The following is a 20,238-nucleotide window of genomic DNA, read 5'->3' as shown; positions in this document are numbered from 1 at the left end:
GGACCCCATATGTTTACACTCAGGAAGCCAGTGCCCCAAGCAGAGCTGAGGAGTTAGGATGCCAGGCTTGGCCCTGCTTGCTGTGAAGGGTCCTGCCGACATTGGTTTTGTCTCCCTGACAAGATGGTGCCGTGTAGGGGGCATCATCGCAGTTCTTACCATGAGTGGACCAGCAGCCAAGGTACTGAGAAGACAATGCTGGCCAGTAGCTCATGGGCAGTCTGGGGCCAGGCCATCCCGGGAAGGTCTCTTGCTTACCTAGTTGTCATGCCGACTCAGGGATGAGACCCCCTGCTTAGGAAGGTGGAGGATCGCCCTGGTTCATCCATCATAGTTCTGCTCCTTAAGTTCCATCTCCTTACTTCCATTTCCCCGAACAGGCTCATCTATCCATCACTAACGCCCCTCCCGGGAGCACTTTGTAGGTATATCTCTATTATAAATGCATGAGCACTCATTGTACCGATGAGGGAAGTAGGCTTAGCATTTACATGACTTCCCGACACCATAAACCCTTGAGTGCTGGCCCGGGATTCGAACTAGCGTCCACACTTTTCAATTACTTCGGGGAGACGGGTACAAGCGGGTGATTCCCCTCCGCAGGTCCTAGATTCCTTCAAACTCCTCCGCAGCGTCCTCTCGCAGAAAACGTCCTTGGAAAACGCTGGCAGAGTCTTTTGAGCCTCGGCAGCACCCGTCCCCCGCGCAGCAGGCGGAAGTGGCGGGCAGCTGGCCGGAAGTGGGTCTGTGGGGCCGCGGGTGGCTGGTGGATCCTGGTGGCGCGCGGCGCGGTCGCCCGCGCAGCCTGGGCTCTGGTGTCGCGGCGTCCGCGTTCGCCAGACTCAGGTGAGTGACGGTGGCTTGAGAGGACGTCGCGGTGGCCGTTCTGGCCCTCGGCCCCCGCCTCTTGTCCGGCCCAGAGCCGGCACGCGCTCGGGCCCGGCGCCGCGCTGCCGGCCCGGCGCCGCCGGAGCGTCTCGCCGCCCAGCTCCTGTGAGGACCTCGGCGCCCCCCGCCCCCCGGGAGCGCCTGTGACCTTGGGCGAGCGGCTTCTCTGAACCGTGAGATGGACAATAACAGTGCTTTCCCCACAGCGCCGCCGCGAGAACGCCGTGAGACGCCCTGCCGCCCCCCGCACCGCACTTCACTGTGTATGCGGATCGCGTGGGGATCCGGAGCTCTGCCTCTGTAGGCTTGGGGTGGGCCTGAGTTTCTGCGTGTGTAGCCCGCTCTCTGGGGAGGCTGATGCGGCCGGTCCGCAGGCCACACTTGGAGCTGCAAGGCCCTATAGTATTTTGCCTGGTACCGGGGGCGTGGTGAGTCTTCATTATCTGCAGGACGTATCTACCTTTCCCTCATTTTAACAGTGGTCACACAGCCCTAATTCATGTCCCCATACTTTTTTCCTCTTCAGAGTTAAGAAAGTAAGAGAAAGAGAGAGGAAGAGAGTGTGTGTGTGTGTGTGTGTGTGTGTGTGTGTGTGTTCGTACAAATCATGAGACAGCGCTTCTGCCCCGACTTGGAATTTGGGGCCCTCTGTAAACCAGTTCTGTTCATTTATCTCCTCAGTGCTCACTCCCTGTAGGCCGTTGGCATTGCTCCCTCCTATGGCGCTGATAGCCAAGTGTTTTAGCACCAGTTCGCCTGGTAATTTGTACTCGAGGCATTTGTTGCCGCTGGAATCTGAATTCATGTTTTCCATACTTTTGGCACATTTTGTGAATAGTTAAGAACAACCGCCTTTCAAGAACTGGGTTCTGCATTTCACTACTCTGAATGGGCTTGGGCAAATTCTGGGGTGAATTCCCTTCTGCCTGGCAGATCAAAGTAAAAGAACTCAATGCCGCACAGTACAGCCAAAGGAGAGTCTTTTGACATTTCTACAGGTCTGACTTATTTGTCATTATGGTTTTCTTCCCTGTTCATTGGCTTATTTTTCTGGGCGCCAACAAGACTTTGCTGTTCATCATGCAAATAAGTCAACTTTGATATCAAAGAATTCTGAAGTTCTCCATTCACTTGTCTGAAGTAATACACAGTGCAACTTTGCAAATCTAGGAAAGCCGAGAAAACCAAGTGTTTGGTTGAGCTAAACAAACAGATAAAACCAAGTATTTGGTAATAGGTACTTGGACCATTTATTTGGATAGTTTAGCACATGACTGGGGTTGTAGATACTTTTCCTTTTGCACATGACTGGGGTTGTAGATACTTTTCTTTACCTGCCTGGATTTTCTTGGTCAGAAAGTAGGCCCATTTAGATGAACTGAGAAAACATGAGTATCTGCTCTTTGTTGTCATACCTAGAGATGTTCTTAAGACAATCTTATGAAACCCTTTAAGAGCATTATCTGTAGGACCTTATCAGATTATATCTATCCAGGCACTTGCCATTCTGAGAGCGTAAATGCAGTCCTGGGAGCGAGTGCTATGTAAGTTCCACAGATGTTCCACAGATGATTGTGATGTGTTCTTTTTTGTCCTGTAAGCACTAGAGTGAAGGAGGGGATAAACTGTTAGACTTCATTTTACTTTGGCTTAACTCTGTTGATATTTAGATAACCTAAACACCTTTGCACTAGTGCTTTACCTTCACAGTGGTAGACTTCCCTCTTGTAGACTGTGCTTCTAAGTGGAAGCAGAAATAGAGATGAGTCAAACCCAGTTAGCATCTGCTTTAATAGCTGAGGGTCCTTACTGTCAATCCCTAAGCTTTCACCAGGGGCTTTACAGCTTTATAGACTCAGTAAGAGACTCCAGTACCTAGAGAAAGTGGCTTTTTTTCTTCTTTTATTCTCAAGTTTGCCCAACAAATTATATGCTGAGACAAAAATGAAGTTTGAACTATCCACTTATTTGTGGCAATTTTATCAGGACATGGGGTGGGAGAGTATTTAAAACTTTCTAGTAAAACAATCAGAAATGAGAATTAAGGGATGAGATTCAGTAAATTGAATATACTGAGGGTGTCGTATCCTTACAGTTAGCATGGCTGCCTTGCTCCACTTCACTCCTTCTCTAACTTTTGGACAGTAATTTATGTATTTTTTTTAAAGATTTATTTATTCATGCACACAAGAACCAGGGTACAGGCCAGAGGTGCGGAAGGGTGAGAGGATTCACCAGAGACAGAGCAGGGAATAGAACAGGCAGAGTGACTGAACGACACTGCTGAGGGGAGCAGCGGGCAAGACAGGAAAGGTCTGCCACACTATGTGGGTATCTCCCCAGCCGGCCAGGATTGAACCTGTGCTGCAGAGGCTGTGGGCAGCTTCATAGTGCTGCGTTCAACCACCTGCGCCACCAGGGAGAACTATGGTGTAGGCCAGAGGTGCGTGGGGTGAGAGGATTCACCAGAGACAGGGTGGGGAGTGGAACAGGTGGATCTACTGAAATACACTGCTGAGGGAGCAGGGGGCAAGACAGGAGAGGCCTGCTGCGCCATGTGAGTTAGCTCCCTGGCCAGGGATTGAACTCATGCTGCAGTGCCTGGTGATAGCTTGATAGCACTGAAACTTTAACCCCTGTGCTACCAGGGAGGCCCTGGACAATAATTTAAAATGAAGCTATTGCTTCATTGTACCTGGAAGGTGGAAAGGTAAGATTCCTTTCTCCTGTAAAATCACATCATTCAAAGTGGATTGAGCAGTAATTTTCTGACCAGCCATAATCCAGGGGTCCCTGAAGCACTGCTCTGGTATGTTAGGACCCCTAATAAGGAGATGAGGAGGAAGGTATACTGGGGTAATTAAACTTGGAAATGGGCTCTGTGCAATGATGTAGGTATTTTTTAACCTTCAGAGAAGACGTCAGGAGTTAATGGTTGGGCATTTCATAATGTCCTTTACCAGTTTTTTTTTTTTAAGATTTGTTTATGCATATAAGAGTTGGAGTACATGCCAGAGGTGCTGGGGGGGGGGGGGTGTGAGAGGATTCACTAGAGAGTGGGGAACAGAACAGGCAGATTGACCCAAGTAGACTGCTGAGGGGAGCAGCGGGCGAGACAGGAGAGGTCTGCTGTGCCATGTGGGTTGCTCCCTGGCCCGCCAGGGGATTGAACTCGTGCTACAGAGGCTGTGGACAGCCTCATAGATTGCGTCTTAACCCCTTGCGCCACCAGGGAGGCCCTGATTTTCTTCTTGAAGAATACTTTACTTTCCTATTAGTACATTTTGTAAATTTAAACTTTGTCGAAGTTACAATATACATGCTTTATATAAACAGTTCAGCACAACTCATAACTTTAAATATTCTCTTTTCTTTTGTTCCCCAGAGACACTTTTAACTATCTGTTTCTTTTGGCATTTATCAGTTTGTTTGTAATAACACAATTGTATTTTTTCTTTTTTTTTTTTTAAGATTTATTTATTTATTTATACAAGCACTGGGTACAGTCAGAAGCGCGGGAGGGTGAGAGAATTCACCAGAGCCAGAGCCGGGAATAGAACAGGCAGACTGATGAAATACACTGCTGAGGGGAGCAGCGGGCACAGCAGGAGAGGTCTGCACGCCATGTGGGACCCTCTCCAGTGGCCGGGGATCGAACCAATGTTGCAGAGGCTGCGGTCAGTTTCGCAGCCCAGCACTTAACCGCTGCGCCACCAGAGGAGGCCCTGTGTTTTTTTTTGATTTCTAGGATATACTTATATCTATAATTATCTGTACCTAAATTTACATAATGTTTGACTTCTTTGTTATGGACTTTGAAGCTCTAGGTCTCTACCTGACCTCCCTCTAACCCCCTTTCCTCTCCTTTCATTTCCCCCCCAAAATAGTTTACTCATAATTTCTAGTTAGGTGGATATTCAAGATTCATATTAATAAGGTTATGTAAAGGTTCACAGCTGAGCAGAGACTATAACATTTTCTATCTCTTATAACATTTTTTGTTTTTCCTGAAATTAATAGTTTTTATATTTTTAAAGGTTTTTTTTTTTTTAAGATTTATTTATTTATGCAAGAGCTGGGGTACAGGCCAGATATGCGGGAGGGTGAGAGGATTCACCAGAGACAGAGCGGGGAACAAACAGGCATACTGACGAAATACACTGCTGAGGGGAGCGGCGGGCGAGATAGGAGAGGTCTGCCTCGCCATGTGGGCATCTCTGAGGCCGTCGGGGATCGAACCAGCACTGCAGAGGCTGCGGACAGTTTCACAGCGCTGTGCTCAACCGCCTACGCCTCTAGGGAGGCCCTGAAATTAATAGTTTTTGTTATTGTTGTTACTAGCTTGATTTTTCTGTCAGTTTACTTGTTTATCCCAAGATTTCCCATCAGAATTTTAAATCTCACCCCTAGGTAATATCCATCTCCTTCAGCATGAACTGCTTGCTCTATAGGTCTGCTCATAGCTCTTGTTCTGGGATCTTAATCATTACCCTCGGGCTTCCCTTTGTTTCTTCTGTTGAACCCTGATTTCTAGATCCCATATCTCTCCTGCCAACTTTAAGGTCTTTAATTGGGATATTTCTTTACCTTGATACTGGAGCATCCTGTAAACCCATTCCTTCATGTAGATTTCAGGCTTTGAGGTCTTTTTTTTTTGTAAATAATGTAACCATAGTGGTAACTAGGATCCTAGATTATGTTAGTGGGTAGTTCTAATCCTTTCCAGCTCTCTGGTACCTGGAAACCCCAGAGGAACATAGATTGTTCAGGGTCTCTTGACTCCCCTTCTTCTCTCTCCAGTACACCAGTAATGTGGGCTTGGGAATCAAACAATCTTTGATGTCAACCTCCATTCCATCCTTTGGTTGTGTAACCTTCATCAGGTTTCTTAAATCCTGTGAAGACTTCATTTCCTTGTCAGCAATATAGAGTAAAATCTACCCTTGGATGTGGGATTGGAACTAGTGCAGGTAAAGCATTCATACAAGGGTTGATGCACAGGACACCCTGAGACAGTTTTGGCTTTTGTTATTTCCATCCTGGGACTTAGCCTGTACTTTAACAAATCAGAAAGAACAAAAATTTAGACCACTGGATCTACAACAGACACTGAAGTTCCGGGAAGTGATTCTTTTGTTCATTTCAGGACCACCCACAGTAATTTTATCAAATACTCTTAGGTAGTAATTTTTTCCCCTTTTTTGTTTTTTTCTTGGGTAGTACTGCCTGAAATAATTTTAACTGATGTGCCTTTAAAATTGTATTTATCGGCCTCCCCGGTGGCACAGCGGTTGAGCGCTGGGTTGCGAAGCTGCCCGCAGCCTCTGCAGCGCTGGTTCGATTCCCGGCTGCTCCCAGGCCACCGGAAGAGGGTCCCACATGGCGCACAGACCTCTCCTGCCGCCCGCTGCTCCCCTCAGCAGTGTACTTTGGTCCTTCTGCCTGCGCTGCTCCCTGCTCTGGCTCTGGTGAATTCTCTCACCCTCCTGCGCTTCTGACTGTACCCAGTGCTTGCATAAATAAATAAATAAATAAATAAATAAATAAATCTTAAATAAAATAAAATAAAATAAAATTGTATTTATAAAGATATTTGTGAAAATCCATATACTCTTCTGTATATGGATTCTGTGTATTAACAATTTTAACCTAATAAAAAGGGGGAAAAAGTTAACTTATCAGAGATACAACAGAATTTCCCCACAAAAAGTTAGTTACTTTCCTTTTATATAAGTGTATTTTAAGTGATGGTATTCTTATGTGTTACATTTGTTCCACTGAATTTTTTTTTAAAGATTTATTTATTTATTTTTATACAAGAAACGGGGCACAGGCCATATGTGCGGGAGGGTGAGATGATTCACTGGAGACAGAGCCGGGAACAAAACAGGCAGACTGAAAAAATACACTGCTGAGGGGAGCAGTGGGCGTGACAGGAGAGGTCTGCCACGCCATGTGGAACCCTTGCCGGCTGGCTGGGATCAAACCGGCGCTGCAGAGACTTCGGACAACTCCACAGCGCTGCACTCAACGCTTGTGCCACCAGGGGAGGCCCTCCACTGAATTTTTTTTTTTTTTTAAGGATTTATTTATGCAGGGCTTCCCCTGGTGGTGCAGCGGTTGAGCGCTGGGCTGCGAGGCTGCCCATAGCCTCTGCAGCGCCGGTTCGTTCCCTGGCCGCCGGAAAGGGTCCCACAAAAAAAAAATTATGCATATAAGAACTGGGGTACAGGCCACATGTGCTGGGGTGGGGGGGTGGAGGAATGAGGATTCACCAGAGACAGCGTGGGGAACGGAACAGGCAGACTGACTAAAATACACTGCTGAGGGGAGCAACTGGCCGAGACAGGAGAGGTCTGCTGGACCATGTGGGTTGCTTCCTGGCTGGGATCGAACTGGTGTTGCAATGGCTGCGACTTAACCCCTTGCACCACTAGGGAAACCCCTTTTCTAATTTTTTTTTTTTAAGTTAGCCATCTATAGTCATAGGAATAAACTAAATGAATCTTGTGAACTTTTTCTCTAAAGGGTCAGATAAAAACATTGTATACTTGTGGACTGTACAATTTCTGCCACAATTTTTCAGTTCTGCTCATATTGTGAAAAAGCAATCATAGATAATATGTAACTAGTGGCCTGGCCACGTTAAGATAAACTTTGATTAAAACAGAGGGAGGGCTAGGTTTGGGTCCAGTGCCATAATTTGTTGACTCCTAGTCTGTAGCATCTGGATCCATAGATTGAAACTTGATGGACAGAATGGTCCATAAACCACTGTAAAGAACTAAGTATGCAAAGATTGGTGTGAAGGAATTCTGTTCTGACTCAAAGAAATTAGAGCATTCATTCCTGCCATCCAGAGGTCTGCGTACCTGGACTACCTGGCAAAACCTCTGGCCTGCCCTATGTTCCCCTGGTTCTGTGGGCTTAGGAAGAAAGCGACAGATGAGCTAGGCAGGCATTTGAGAAAGTCATTCTGGCACTAGCAGAACCCTCATGGGATTTTTGTCTGGTCTGTATCTTCGCAACTCAGGACTTCTGGGCTTTGCTTGTCAGACTTAGATATTCTCAAGTGGAAGGAGGGACTTTAATCATTTCAAAAAAGCAAAAGTTAAGCAAAATCAATTTCATAGCCTCTCATTGTTTCTGTCACAAGAGGAAAATGGAACTTGTGCTGCTCACAAGCAGGAAAATCATCATTGCTAACTTGCTGCCTCCAGAAGAAAACTGTGCTGGTCCCCTGGCTTGTTTCCAGGGCAGTCATGTGAATTGGTGTCCTTGAACTAAGAATTCATCTTTGAGAAGCCAGCTGTTTGCTTCATGAATTGACTGTGAGCAGGGCATTTGCCTTCTGCCCTTCCCCATCAAAGTGAGTTTTTGAGTATGCTTCCTAGTTGCATGACTATTCTAATAGGGATTTAAACCCCATATAAGCCTCCTGGAGAGGAGAATAGGGGCCTTCTAAAAAGTATAGGAGTAATGTTAGAACAATAGACTTTTGTAGTTGTAGTTTTTAATTTCGTGTTTTAGGAACAGAGAGGGCTATTGTAGAAATAATTAATTAAACTTTATACCAAATCCCAAAATTCCACTTTTTTCATTTGGTGTTAGCATGGCAACTTTTACCAATTTTCTTATTCTCCAGGGATGCCCTTTTATGAGTTGATAGCAGATGTGGAATAAGTTACTGTCTTTGCTCTTTTTGGAAATTTGCCTTTCTCCTTCCTGTTAGGTGTTAGCAGAGCCACCATCTCCTCTCTAACCATCCCTGCTTTCCTTCTACAGTAAGGGAAGTCTGACCAGAGGACAGTGGAAGTCCAGAAAGAAGTGTGGACTGAGTAGCAGTTCAGAGAACTGCTGAGTGTACCCTGGGTCTAGCCTTTCCTGTCTTTATGTAAGGCATCTGGAATTTATCCTTGATGTATACTGTCATGCATTTTATCTCAGTTTTGATTTAGTTTGGTTTGGTTTTCACTACCATTGAACTTACTTGAGTGAACAGCAGTGTAGAGTTAATCCACTTCTTGTAATGTGTGAATTTTGGTATTGTGATAGGTGGAAACCACTTATTCTTCATCTACCCTTTTTTCAGTATCTGGCACCAATTCTGGCCCTGTCACTTGTGATCCATGGTTCTTGTGAATGCCGAAGATTTCCAGGCAGTTTCTGTGGAATGCCTCCCCGACACCTCTGATCGAGCACCATAGAAACAAGAAATTTCCTGGTCAAACCTGGGAGGACTGTGTTCTGACTGCCACAACGGTCAGTACTGACACCAGAATGATGACCACTCTCAAGTTGTTAAAACCTTTAGGAAATCGAGTGTTTTGCAGTCCTTTAGCCTGCAGTGCAACCCATAGAGTGGCATACTGGAATGTGGGATGCTGTCCACAGCACAGGGGACAAGAGTCTCCAGAACATAGTAGCCTGCACCATCCGGCCAAAACAGTTAAGAACATTTGTAGTGTCACCTCTTCGCAGGGAATGCTGACAACCAGCAGTGCCCTCCCGGGTTTGGAATTCAGCAGGGCTTCTGCCTCTAAGGCCAGCACATTAAAACCGGGCTCACTCAGGGCCATCAGAGCTGATGAAGAGGGCATAGAAGTTTTTGATTCCTTTGAAGACCCCCGAGTTTTCCTACAGCTAAGACCAGAATATCAGCTTCATAGCTATAACAGATCTGAGGCTTGTCAGCCTCTGTCTGTTTCAGAAGGTGAACTAATTTTGCACAAAGTCACAGTTTATCAAGATAATCTCCAGCCTGAAACCATTGCTGATTATTTCTGTAAGCTGAGCTCTTTGCCTGCAGAGCAATGTCCTGTTTTGCTGTCCAATACCACCTTTGCTCTGCTCTGCCAGCTGAGTATGAAAAACATAGAGGTCTTTGATGTTCCAGATCTGATCAGTATTTTGAAAGCCTTTGTCAGTTTAGGAATCCCTCACTCCCATTCAATGCTAGATGTGTATGAAACCAAGTTTTGCCATAAGGTATGGGAGATGAGTCTGGATCAGCTTCTCTTGGTGGCTGACCTCTGGCGAAACTTGGGCCGCAAAGTACCTCGATTTTTAGAGATTTTTTTTAGTTACCTTAATTTGCACTGGAAAGATTTATCCTTGTCTCAGTTGATTCACTTAATATATATTATAGGTGAAAATCGTCAGGTACCTCAGGACCTAATGCAGAAACTGGAATCATTGGTTCTCAAGTATATAGACTTGATCAATTTAGAGGAGGTTGGCACAATCTGTTTGGGGTTCTTTAAATCAAGTAGTAGCCTCTCTGAATTTGTCATGCGGAAAATTGGAGATGTGGCTTGTGCTGACATGCAATGTCTGAGTAGTTATGCCTTAGTGAATATTCTTAAAATGTTCCGTTTTACTCATGTGGATCACACAGAGTTCATGAAACAATTTGGACAGATTGCTCCTCACCGAGTTCCTTCCCTGGGAGTTCAGGGTGTCATGCACCTGACCCTTGCCTGTTCAGCCTTACGTTTCCTGCATGAAGGGGTAATGAATGCTGTGGCTGCTTCTTTGCCATGTAGGGTAGCATACTGTCGAAGTAAAGATGTCGCTAAGATTCTTTGGTCATTTGGAACTCTGAATTATAAGCCACCCAATGCAGAGGAGTTTTATACTAGCCTGATAAATGAAATTCACAACAAGTTACCTGAATTCAACCGATACCCAGAACACCTGCCTACTTGTCTTCTGGGCCTGGCATTTTCTGAGTGCTTTCCATTAGAACTGATTGATTTTGCTTTGAGTCCAAGGTTTATCAGGTTAGCTCAGGAGAGAAGTAAGTTTGAACTCATTAAGGAGCTGTGTACTCTTGATGGAACAGTTGGCATTGAGTGTCCAGATTACAGAGGCAGCCGTCTTAGTTCTCACCTTCAGAATGAGGGGTCAGCAATTTTGTGGAATTTAGCAAGGAAAGATATGAACTCAAAGCCTGAATTCCTTGAAGCACTCTCTTTACTTGAGACCATGCTGGGTGGTGCCCAGTATGTTAAACACCATATGATTTTGCCTCATACCCGATCTTCCGACTTAGAGGTCCAGCTTGATGTTAACATGAAGCCATTGCCATTCAACACAGACACCACACCGACTGAAGATGGAGCCAAATTGAGGCTTAAGCATGTGGGAGTCAGCCTTACAGATGATTTGATGAATCAGCTACTAAAAGGGAAATCAAGAGAACGTTTCCAGGTTGGCAGATTGGGAGCCATGGAGATGACTGGCTTCTGCCCCCCAGACTGCATACAGCACCCACAAGTGAAATTGGCTATTCAGCTGACAAACAGGAACCAGTACTGCTATGGTTCGAGGCATCTACTTGGACTGCACAATATGAAGAGGCGGCAGTTGAATCGACTAGGATACCGAGTGGTGGAGTTAGCCTACTGGGAATGGTTCCCGCTGCTGAAGCGAACTCGCCTAGAAAAGCTGGCATACCTCCATGAGAAAGTGTTCACTTCTGCTCTCTGAAGGGCCTTCAGGGGCATTTATAATCGCAAATGCTGTAGATGTTTGCTGTACCAGGTATTAGGACACAATTATAAAAGCCAGAATATAGGTTTGGTAACAGAGGAGACTTAGTTGTGCAGACTGAAGTTTGTGTATGTTACAATGAATTAATTATAGCCTGGCCCACCAGTACAAATTGCTTATTTGTGCAGGTATATAATAAACATCTTTAAATGTCCTATGGTCAAGTCCTATCTTTTTTTGTCTTCTGTGTTTATGGCCTTATCTCATGGTTATTTTGAATTTTTAGGGTAATAGTATAGTTAGACATTGTCTAAAGCCTATTTTTTTTAAAGATTTATTTATTTATGCATACAATAACTGGGGTACAGGCCAGAGGTGAGGGGGGTTGAGAGGATTCACCAGAGACAGAGTGGCGAGCAGAGCAGGCAGATTGACTGAAATACATTGCTAGGGGAGCAGTGGTCGAGACGGGAGAGGTCTGCTGCTCCATGTGGGTCACTTCCCTCGGTGGGGATCGATCTCGTGCTGCAGTGGCTGTGTATAGCTTCATAGTGCTGTGTCTTAACCCCTAGCGCCACCAGGGAGGCCCTAAAGCCAGTTTTTTAAAAGTGGTTTTCATATACTTTGTTTCAAAATAAGATTTTTTCATGACTTCACTTACATTTCAGGATCTCCTCCCACCTCCATGTTTTCTTCATAGCCTCTAAAATTAATGTTTTCATTCTTGTGTAAATTTGGTTAGTAGTCCTTTGTTGCTGGCTATTCTTGCTTTAAAGAGCTATTTTAGAATCAGTGAACTTAGTATCTTCCTCTTTGCCCCCCTCGTCTGCTTTTCTACTTCTCTTGCATAAACTCTACACACCCCCTGCCCTCCCAGGATATTTTCATCCTAAAATTGGACCTAGAAGAGAATTATATGAATGCCTGTTGGGTTAGTATTTCCCAAATATGATGACCAGGCAGAATATTTTTCATGGCAAGTGTCTCAGATGAAAAAATGTATTCCTTTCCATAATAGGAAGTCTAGTGGGTTTCAGATTTGGTTGGTTTTAGAGTCACAGCTAAGAAGAGTATATATATGTGTGTGTGTGTGTGTGTGTGTGTGTATGAGTAACTTCATACAATTAATTTTTGTAAACACTTGTGGTCTGTGAGAATTTCTTTTTATTATTTTTTTCTTTAAATTTTATATAATTTTTTTTTAAGATTTATTTATTTATTTATACAAGCATTGGGTACAGTCAGAAGCGTGGGAGGGTGAGAGGATTCACCAGAGCCAGAGCGGGGAATGGAACAGGCAGACTGAGGAAGTGCACTGCTGAGGGGAGCAGCGGGTGAGGCAGGAGAGGTCTGTGCGCCATGTGGGACCCTCGCCGGTGGCCGGGGAGCAGCCACCAGGGAGGCCCGAGAATTTCTTTTTAAATGGATCTCTTCCACTATTACTTAAATCTCCTCTCAGAGATTAACTCTGTCCATATTTTTTTAAAAAGATTTATTTATTTATGCATACAAGAACTGGGGTGCAGGCCAGAGGTGTGGGAGGTGAGAGGATTCACCAGAGACAGAGTGGGGAACAGAACATACTCTGTCCATATTAACTAAAATAGTACCCCTTGTCTCTGATCATGTTGTCACCTTCTCCAACTTATTTTCCTCTTTGCACTCTGCAGTATCAGAAATTACTTTTTTGTTTACTTGTTGGAAGATACAGCCCATTGAGTTAATTTTGTTTAGTTAACAGATTTATCTGCAGTGCCTAGAATGGGTCCTGGCACAAAAATAATATTGTTTAGTCAGTGTGGTCTGGGAATTCAGAGAGGTTGGACCTTATTAGGGATGGAAGGAGGGCCGAGTGTGGGGCTAGAGAGAGGTACGTGGGTCACAGAGACATGGCTAAAAAGCCTAAGTCTTTAGGGGCTGGAGTAACTCTAAAGGAATCTTAAATTGTAATAATCAGGTATATTCATGTTTTAGAAATATGAAAGGAGCAGGATAGGACTAGATTGGGGTGAGGAGATAACGTGAAATGAGTCAGTTTCAATAAAAAGCTCTTTACTGAGTAAGGTTCAAGAGAGAGCTAAGAACAGATCAATTAAGACCCTAGAAGGGGGGACCTCCCTGGTGGCACAAAGGGTTAAGCAACGCGCTGTGAAGCGATCAGCAGCCTCTGCAGCACAAGTTGGATCCCTGGCCGGCCAGGGAACATCCCACATGGTGCAGCAGACCTTTCCTGTCTCACCCGCTGCTCCCCTCAGCAGTGTGTTTTGGTCAATCTGCCTGTTCTGTTCCCCACTCTGTCTCTGGTGAATCCTCTCACCACCCCGCACCTCTGGCCTGTACCCCAGCTTTTGTATGCATAAATAAATCTTTGGGGGAAAAAAAAAGACCCTAGAAGGAAGAGACAAAGTTAGGGTCAGGTTTGTGCTTGGCAAGTTTGACTCCCTCATTTGGTTCCCATACATTTTTACTGAAACTGCTATTAAACTGCTGAGTAGTGAGTGGGAACCTTTCGCCTATCTGTGCCTTGTTTTGAGACTGTGAGTTCCTTAAGAGTAAAAACAGTGCCTAGCACTGTGCCTCTACTTGTGCCTAGCAGAGTACCTAGTACATATCAAGGGAATCCAGTTATATAAAATCACAAGCTGCTTTTGGCTCCACACTTCTGGACTGCCTGTGCACCTCTCACTGGTGGGTGGCTGTGTGGGATAGGCTGGGACAACCGTCTTTCATTTTAACCAGCTCTAAAAAAATGCACACAGTCAAAATTTTTTCATGGATGGACAAGTAACTCAATTTAGAAATTACAAGAAGTATTGTGCTTCTTTAAAAGCTGAAGTGCCCAATTTGTAAAATTGCTCAGTGAATTGATATTCCACCCACTCTTTGAGGTTAAATGCTTTTCTCTTTGACAGGTAATCTTTTCTTCTTCTTCTTTTTTTTTTTTTTTGCGCTATGTAACCTGTTTGAGCCTAGTCTTTAAAATGTGTATCTGTCAGAATTACTTTCTTTTTTTTTTTTTTTTATTTTTATTTTTTTTTAATAGAGGCATGCTTTATTTATTTGTTTGCTGGTTTGTTTGTTTGTTTTGTTTATACATGCACTGGGTACAGTCAGAAGCGCGGGAGGGCGAGAGAATTCACCAGAGCCAGAGCGGGGAGCAGAGCAGGCAGAAGGACCGAAGTACACTGCTGAGGGGAGCAGCGGGCGGCAGGAGAGGTCTGCGCGCCATGTGGGACCCTCCTCTGGTGGCCGGGGAGCAGCCGGGGATCGAACCGGCGCCGCAGAGGCCGCGGGCAGCTTCGCAACCCAGCGCTCAACCGCTGCACCACCAGGGAGGCCCCCAGAATTACTTTCTATTACATTTTTGACAGACTGAAAATCTCAGCTACAACTTCTTTATAGACCAAAGGAAGATGATGGATGCCTGTGTGTTCACGGTCACCTTATTCTCTTCCCATTGATGCCTCCTCGCCCCCAGGATTCTGAATCTTCAACCACAAAAAGGTTTGCTTCTCTGCTTCAAACTCTAAAACAGAAGAAGCCTTAGGCATAAACCATAGCATGGACAGATAGGATGACCAACCAGTTTGCCCAGGACTTTCCTAGTTTTAGCACTGAAAGTTCTAGAAAACCCTTCATCTATGGTAGACTGCATGGTTGGTCACCATACTTCTGGGTCCCTTATAAGATTTTCACTTGCACATTTCTTACTTACTCAGCCTGAGTACAGGGAGACAGTGAAAGGTCCATTTTCTGGACATCTAACCCTATACTGGAGGTCAGCTGCAAGAAATACTCCGAGCACAGTTATCTAGAGCCTCATTCCACTTTGATAGCATCCTGGGGCCTCAGGAACCCAGTTCAGTTGTTCAGCTACTTTAAACATATGAAAGGGGGAAAAAAAACCTGCTCCTTACCACTTTTAAAGGCATATTTAAATTTCTATATATCTACCATAACTTCCCCAACTCTTTATGTTTACTATTTCTAGATAGACTTTTTTTAACAAATGTATGATCCTAACACTTCTACTATTTTGTGCTCTTTTTCTTAATTTTATTTTTCTGCATAGTCATGATAGTGTTGCTTAGGTAACACTGAAGTTTTTTTCTTTCTTTTTTTTTTTTTTTTTAAAGATTTCTTTATTTATGCATACAAGAGTTGGGGTATAGGCCAGAGATACAGGGGGTGAGAGGACTCACCAGAGACAGAGTGGGGAACAGAACAGGCAGACTGACTGAAATACACTGCTGAACGGAGCAGCGGGCGAGTCAGGAGAGGTCTGCTGCACCATGTGGGTTGCTCCCTTGCTGGCCGGGGATCGAACTCATGTTGCAGAGGCTGCGGATTGCTTCATAGTGCAGTGCTTAACCCCTTGCACCACCAGGGAGGCCCCCTGAAGTTTATGTCTTACAATGTAGGTAGTGGGATTAACAGTCTTCAACTGATAGATTTATAGTTGGGTGAAGAACTTCAAGACTTTTGTGGTAATAGAGTATTTGGATTTATAACATAGAAGGATTCTTACAGGGATGTACAAGGGATCCTTGTGCTAGAACTGTTCTGTAATCTTGAATTGGCAATGATTACCAAATCTATACATAGAGTAAAATTGCCTAGAATGTAATACAAAGACATATACAAAGGAATTCCTGTAAGACTGGTGAAGTCGGAATAAGATTCCTGGGTTATGTCATTTCTTGGTTATGAGGTTGTAACACAGCTATATAAGATGATATTGTTGGGGGAAACTGGGTCGAGGGTGCATGGAATCCCAAGGTGCTCCTATGACTGCACGTTGATCTGCAATTATCTTAACCAAAAGTATAATTAAAAATTTTTAAAATAGACTTCTTAGAGGGTAGTTTTGAAAACCTTGTGAAATGCTCAGTAATACGTTATACAGAGTTCATTTTCCTCCTTCCTTTTTTTTAGAGAAAACTTCCCTAAAAAAAATGTCAAAAGAAAAATGGAGACTGCCAATTATGTCTAAGTAGTTTGTACTTTCATACTCATTTTTTATGTCTTCAGGAAGCCATTTGCAGAGATAGCCTCTCATGTAGTACAGAAAAGACAGTGAGAAGATGTCAGCCAGAGGAAAGGGAAACCTCTTGAAAGGTGAATTGCCTCTAAGTGGTTCAGAATTGCTGTTGACATCCAGGAGGTTAATGGCAGACTTTTCATTAATGTCATTTCTTTCCCTTGTTATAAGCCTTCTGTGACTTCCCCCTAACCAGAGGCTTTCAAAAAAAAATTTTTTTTTTACTATACTCCTTAGTAAGAAATGCCTTTTACATCAAAACCCTGAAATAACATATATATTCTGGGGAGGTGGGACGAGGTTACTATATATGTATGTAACATATTTGTTTATATGTGCATAAAAATAACTGAAACAAAAGTTCCACAAAATACAACTCGTTCTCCATGTGACACACTCTGGCGTTTTCTTTCTCTTCTAAATTTTTTTTTTTTAAAGATTATTTATACAAGAACCGGGGTACAGTCCAGATGTGCCGGAGGGTAAGAGGACTCACCAGAGACAGAGCGGGGAACAGAACAGGCAGACCAACTGAAACACACTGCTGAGGGGAGCAGTGGGAGAGACAGGAGAGGTCTCTTGTGCCATGTGGGATTCTTGCCAGCCGGCTGGGATCAAACCCGTGCTGCAGAGGCTGCAGACAGCCTCACAGCGCTGCACTCAACTGTCTGTGCCACCAGGGAGGCCCTCTTCTACTTAATTAAAAAAAAAAATGCTGGTTATGACTCAGTAATGTGAGTTCTTGATTCTTGATCTGCAATTTGGAAAATCACTGCCTTGGTCCACCAGGTATAGTCTGAAGCCCCTAAGCATGATATTGAGGGCCCTCCCCATCTGACTCCATCTGCCTTTCCAGCCCTACCTCCTCTAACCCCTGCCAGCTGAGAGGCATATTCAGCATTTCCTGAACCTGCATCACGCTATGCTTCTTAGTGCCCTTCTGTGTTCCTGTTCCTGCCTCTTGGCGCCTGTAGTCAAGCCCCTGTCTCCTGTTGTATTACTGGTATGTAGTGTCTGTCTCTGCAGAGTTGCCCATAAGGTCAGGCTCGTATCTTCCTTGTTTCAGTTCAAACCTTACTCCTATGAATTTGTCTCTGACTTCTTTTTTTTTAATTAATTTATTTATTTTTCAAATATTTATTTATTTATACAAGCACTGGGTACAGTCAGAAGTGTGGGAGAGTGAGAGAATTCACCAGAGCAGGGAACAGAATAGGCAGACTGACGAAATACACTGCTGAGGGGAGCAGTGGGCGGCAGGAGAGGTGTGTGAGCCATGTGGGACCCTCACCGGCAGCCGGGATTGAACCGGCGCTGCAGAGGCTGCGGGCAGCTTTGCAACCCAGCGCTCAACCGCTGCGCCACCGGGGAGGCCCTGTCTCTGACTTCTAATATACTTTTCACCAATGTTTTTCTTTTTTTTTTTTAATTAAGAGTCACAATAAGAAATAGGACCTCCCCAGTGGCGCAGCGGTTGAGCGCTGGGTTGCTGGGCTGCCCGCGGCCTCTGCAGCGCCAGTTCGATCCCCGGCTGCTCCCCGGCCACCAGAGGAGGGTCCCGCATGGCGCGCAGACCTCTCCTACCGCCTGCTGCTCCCCTCAGCAGTGTACTTCGGTCCTTCTGCCTGCTCTGCTCCCTGCTCTGGCTCTGGTGAATTCTCTCACCCTTCCGCAGTGCTTGTATAAATAAATAAATCTTAAAAAAATAAAATAGAAGTCCAGGATATGCCTTTAAATATATATATATATATATATATATATTTTATGTTGCACCTAGTATATATTTATTTTTTTAAAGATTAATTTATTTAGGGCCTCCCTGCTGGTGCAAGGGTTAAGGCGTAACCTGTGAAGCTGTCTGCAGCCGCTGCAGTCAATTGCCTGTTCTGTTCCCCACTCTGTCTCTGGTGAATCCTCTTACCCCCCGCACCTCTGGCCTATACCCCAGTTCTAGATTTATTTATTTATACATCCAAGAGCTGGGGTACAGGCCAGAGGTGCGGGGGGTGAGAGGATTCACCAGAGAGAGTGGGGAACAGAACTGGCGGATTGACTGAAATACATTGCTAAGTGAGCAGTGGGTGAGACAGGAGAGGTGTGCTGCTCCATGTGGGTCACCTCCCTGGCCGGGGATTGAACTCATGCTGAAGTGGCTGCGAATAGCTTCATAGGTTGCGTCTTAACCCCTTATGCCACCAGGGAGGCCCCAAAGGACTGTTTCAATCTAATAATCAGTGTTATGTTCAGATATTAAACACTTAGGAGGCATTTTCTTTCTTTTTTTTTTTTTTTAAAGATTTATTTATTTATTTATACAAGCATTGGGTACAGTCAGAAGCGCGGGAGGGTGAGAGAATTCACCAGAGCCAGAGCAGGGAGCAGAACAGGTAGGACCGAGGTACACTGCTGAGGGGAGTAGTGGGCACGGCAGGAGAGGTCTGCATGCCATGTGGGGCCCTCGCTGGCAGCCAGGGATCAAACCTGCGCTGTAGAGGCTGTGGGCAGCTTCGCAGCCCAGCGCTTAACCGCTGCGCCACCAGGGGAGGCCCAGGAGGCATTTTCTAATAGGTGTGAAGCAAGCACAGCAACTCTTTCATTTTCTTTTTATTACTATTTTTATTTATATCTTTTACATTATTGTGTATTACTTCTAAAATTTCCACCACCAAGTCAGCTGTGGCCCATCACCGTAGTCCCTTGTGCCTTCTCTCCCCTGTTTTGATCCCTTTTCTTCCTTCTCCCTCGTAGAAAGTCTCTTATTTATGGTTGCCTGCTAATTTTGATTTTTTAATTATTATTGTTTATTTTTTCCCTGATCCCTTATTTAGTTCCCCTATATTCCTCTTATAAATGAAACCATCTGATATTTTTCTTTTTCCTCTGGCTTATTTCACTGATCATGATCCCTTCTAGCTCCATACATGTTGCTGTGAATGGCATGAGTTTATCTTTTTTGATTGCTGAATAGTATTCCATTGTATGTATATACACACCACATCTTGATCCACTCATCTGTTTTGGGATATTTGGGCTGTTTTCATGTCTTACCTATTGTAAATAGTGCTGCAGTAAACATAGGGGTGCAGGGGTCCTTTTGAATTAATGTTTTTGTGTCCTTTGGGTAGATTCCTAGGAGTGAAATTGCTGGGTGATAGGGCAGCTCCATTTTTAGTAGTTTGAGTAACTTCCACACAGCTTTCCATAGTGGTTGGACCAGTTTGCATTCCCACCAGCAGTGTGGGAGAGTTCCTTTTTCTCCACATCCTCACCATCATTTGTTGACAGCAACTCTCATAATTCTGCAAGTTTAATATAGCAAGATGAGAAACAGAGGTAAGAACTACCATTTTGAGAAAGACTGCTAATTTTTGAAATTGTAGAAATACCCCCTCCAGACCAACTGAAAATCTGTTAAAACCACTGAGTTCAGTAAGACAACTGAGTACATAACAAAGGTACCAAGATAGGAGGCTTTTCTTTATATAACAATAACTGGCTAGAAAAACTAACAGGATAAGAGGGTTTTTTTCATAAATAGCAGCCTTAACAGGCTTTCTTAAGACCCCTTAAGAAAAAAAGTCAAAATTATACTAAGATTTAAAGATAAAAATATACTTAAGATTTATATCTTAGTATTAAGTAGTAAAAAAAATATAAACAACCTAAATATCTACCAAAAGGAGTATTATTTTTTTTTATACCCCATCCTGTTTCAAAATGATTTTAAGGTAGCTTTCACAATATGCACACTGACGTAAAAATAAAGTGAATTCAGACAGAAATTTGAGTGATGACCTACAGATTTTATTTTGAGC

The 20,238-nt window shown here is 44.3% G+C and overlaps 2 protein-coding genes across 14 annotated transcripts in view; both read left to right on the top strand.

The window, feature by feature from the left end:
* Positions 1-758: 758 nt before the first annotated feature.
* On the top strand, positions 759-12,526 carry FASTKD5 (FAST kinase domains 5). 3 transcript variants are annotated; one of them, XM_037498061.2, is made up of 2 exons: positions 759-846; positions 8,981-12,526. In XM_037498061.2, exon 2 carries the CDS (start codon positions 9,031-9,033, stop codon positions 11,377-11,379), a length of 2,349 nt encoding a protein of 782 aa, XP_037353958.1. In that variant the 5' UTR covers positions 759-846; positions 8,981-9,030; the 3' UTR covers positions 11,380-12,526. The 3 variants fall into 3 exon arrangements, with proteins under 3 accessions (XP_037353958.1, XP_037353957.1, XP_037353962.1); XM_037498060.2 differs by lacking the exon at positions 759-846 and adding an exon at positions 1,068-1,316; XM_037498065.2 differs by lacking the exon at positions 759-846 and adding an exon at positions 8,238-8,257.
* The window catches only part of UBOX5 (U-box domain containing 5), a 35,982-nt gene continuing 16,550 nt past the window's right edge, over positions 807-20,238 (top strand). For 3 of the 11 annotated variants that reach the window (XM_037498129.2, XM_037498072.2, XM_037498155.2), the window contains exons 1-2: positions 9,028-9,150; positions 14,785-14,886. The gene's annotated coding sequence lies outside the window, so the exon portion shown is untranslated. Of the gene's footprint in view, positions 847-999; positions 1,062-1,135; positions 1,152-1,278; positions 1,317-9,027; positions 9,151-14,784; positions 14,887-20,238 lie in introns of those variants that run through there. The other 8 variants (XM_037498079.2, XM_054697464.1, XM_037498093.2 and 5 more) reach the window with 8 other exon arrangements.

The sequence above is a fragment of the Talpa occidentalis genome, unplaced genomic scaffold (assembly GCF_014898055.3).
Source record: "Talpa occidentalis isolate TD23 unplaced genomic scaffold, MPIMG_talOcc4v2.1 talOcc4.10, whole genome shotgun sequence".
NCBI classification, from domain to species: domain Eukaryota; kingdom Metazoa; phylum Chordata; class Mammalia; order Eulipotyphla; family Talpidae; genus Talpa; species Talpa occidentalis.
Note: the sequence above shows the minus strand (reverse complement) of the source record. Positions and strands in the feature narration are given on the sequence as shown.